This window comes from Oratosquilla oratoria, chromosome 43, assembly GCF_046742065.1.
Source record: "Oratosquilla oratoria isolate Oo_2021 chromosome 43, ASM4674206v1, whole genome shotgun sequence".
NCBI classification, from domain to species: Eukaryota; Metazoa; Arthropoda; class Malacostraca; order Stomatopoda; family Squillidae; genus Oratosquilla; species Oratosquilla oratoria.
Window position 1 is genome coordinate 40,789,548 of NC_134819.1, and position 1,827 is coordinate 40,791,374.

Here is a 1,827-nt window from a genome sequence, read left to right on the forward strand (position 1 = left end):
AAACCCAACGTTTCGGACCTTGTCCGGGGATCGTCCTTAGGGGTTACAATGGAGAGACAGTTAATCCTCCTTTTACATACACAAAAGACCAATACAATGTGGTGTACTAGGTGAGATCACCTCCCGGGCAGCTCTCGTTTTCTGTCGCAGTTACCCAAATGACCAAATGTCTGGTGATGTTTTGTCCCGGTGTGGGTGTGGCAGACAAGTCACACTCCCGTATCTTATCACAATCCCTCTTAACTTCTCTCCTGCTGTCGAGTGTCTGTTCTGATCACCCTTTCTCATGCCCCTCTGAAAATGGGGTTAAGTGTGACGGATCTGTTCATGGTGTTTTCATCATTCGCCCACCCTTCCATAAGTAGCCTGCAATCCTTTTTTTTTTTTTTTTTTTTTTTTTTTTATCTAACGTCTGCACCCTACCAATCAAATTCATGTTGTTTCTCGTCACAATGCTTAAATGTGGCTGAACTCTTCACTGCTCCGCGGTGTTCTTGTAGTCGCGTGGCCAGCTTTTTTCTTGTTTCTCCAACGTAGTGCGCATTGCAGTCCCTACACTTCATCCCGTAGACTGCCCCTGCTTAGTCCTCCTTGCCCTCTCGATCCTTGACCCTCGTGAGGGCACCGTACAAGGTGTTGTTTGGTTTGTGAGCCACATTGACCCCATGTTCCCGTAGCAATCTTGCTGTAATCTCCGAAGCTCCCTTCACATAAGGAATCATCACCCTTGTTGTATCTTGGGACGTCACGCCTCGGCCACTTTCCCTTTGCGGTGCCATCCACGTCTTCACCATTTGATTTGAGTAACCCTTGGCACGGAATACCTTTCTTAGTCTGCTCCTTTCTTCCCTTAATGAGTGAGTCGTCGAACACACTCTGTCCGCTCTGCTCCACAACGTCTCCACACACTTCTTTTGTGGCATGTCGAGTGGTTGCTCTCGTAGTCCAACAAGCGGTCGGTGTGTGGACTTCCTATAAACACTGGTGGACAAGGAGTTCCCGTTTCGTGCCACCAGTATTTCCAAAAACGGCAATTTGCCTTCCATCTCCTTCTCCATTTCAAATTGCATAGGCTCGTTCTTAGAGTTGAACTGCACTAGGAAACCGTTCATCTTTCCTTCCTTCAGGACTGCGAATACGTCGTCCACGTATCGTACCTACAATTTCAAGGAAATTGACGTTGCTACTAGGACCTCTTTCTCGAAGCACTGCTTAGTGATTTCAGCTAAAATCACTAATGCAGGTAACCCTATGGGAGTCCCGACTCTCTGATGATAAACCTCTTAGCCTGAAGAAAGTAGAATCCAGGTATAAACTTACCAACCCCAAGAGCTCTTCTGGTGACAGTTTCTTATTCTCCAGGAATCCCGGTGTGTGTGTGTGTGTATATATATATGTATGTATATATATATATATATATATATATATATATATATATATATATATATATGTATATGTATATACGTTCTTTACCATTTTTTCCGTATCTGCGCGTGTTTCTCTTTTCACTACCCAATATGCTAAAAGAAAAAAAAATTCTAGATGACGCCAGAATATTTCACTCAAATGAAGATTGTGAATTTCCAGTTGATTTCTTCTTTTTTATTCTAGCTGATCTTATATATCTGAGTGAGAGTCCTCCGCCAATAAAAAATAAAAAACAATGATAATAACATTCTGGCTGAATTGAATTCAGCGTCTGATTTTGTGTTCATTTTTCACTACAACGGCTGTTTATGCCCTCGAGGACATTCTTTTGTTATCTCCTCCTGCAACAAAAGAAAACTATAAAGCTGACCTCCATTGTTGCAGCTGATTCTGCCGCTC

At 43.2% G+C, this 1,827-nt stretch overlaps 1 protein-coding gene across 1 annotated transcript; it reads right to left on the reverse strand.

Annotated features, from left to right (window-relative positions):
- Positions 1-581: 581 nt before the first annotated feature.
- Positions 582-1,112, reverse strand: LOC143022048 (uncharacterized). The gene has a single exon (XM_076179984.1). It carries the CDS (start codon positions 1,110-1,112, stop codon positions 582-584), a length of 531 nt encoding a protein of 176 aa, XP_076036099.1.
- Positions 1,113-1,827: the final 715 nt, after the last annotated feature.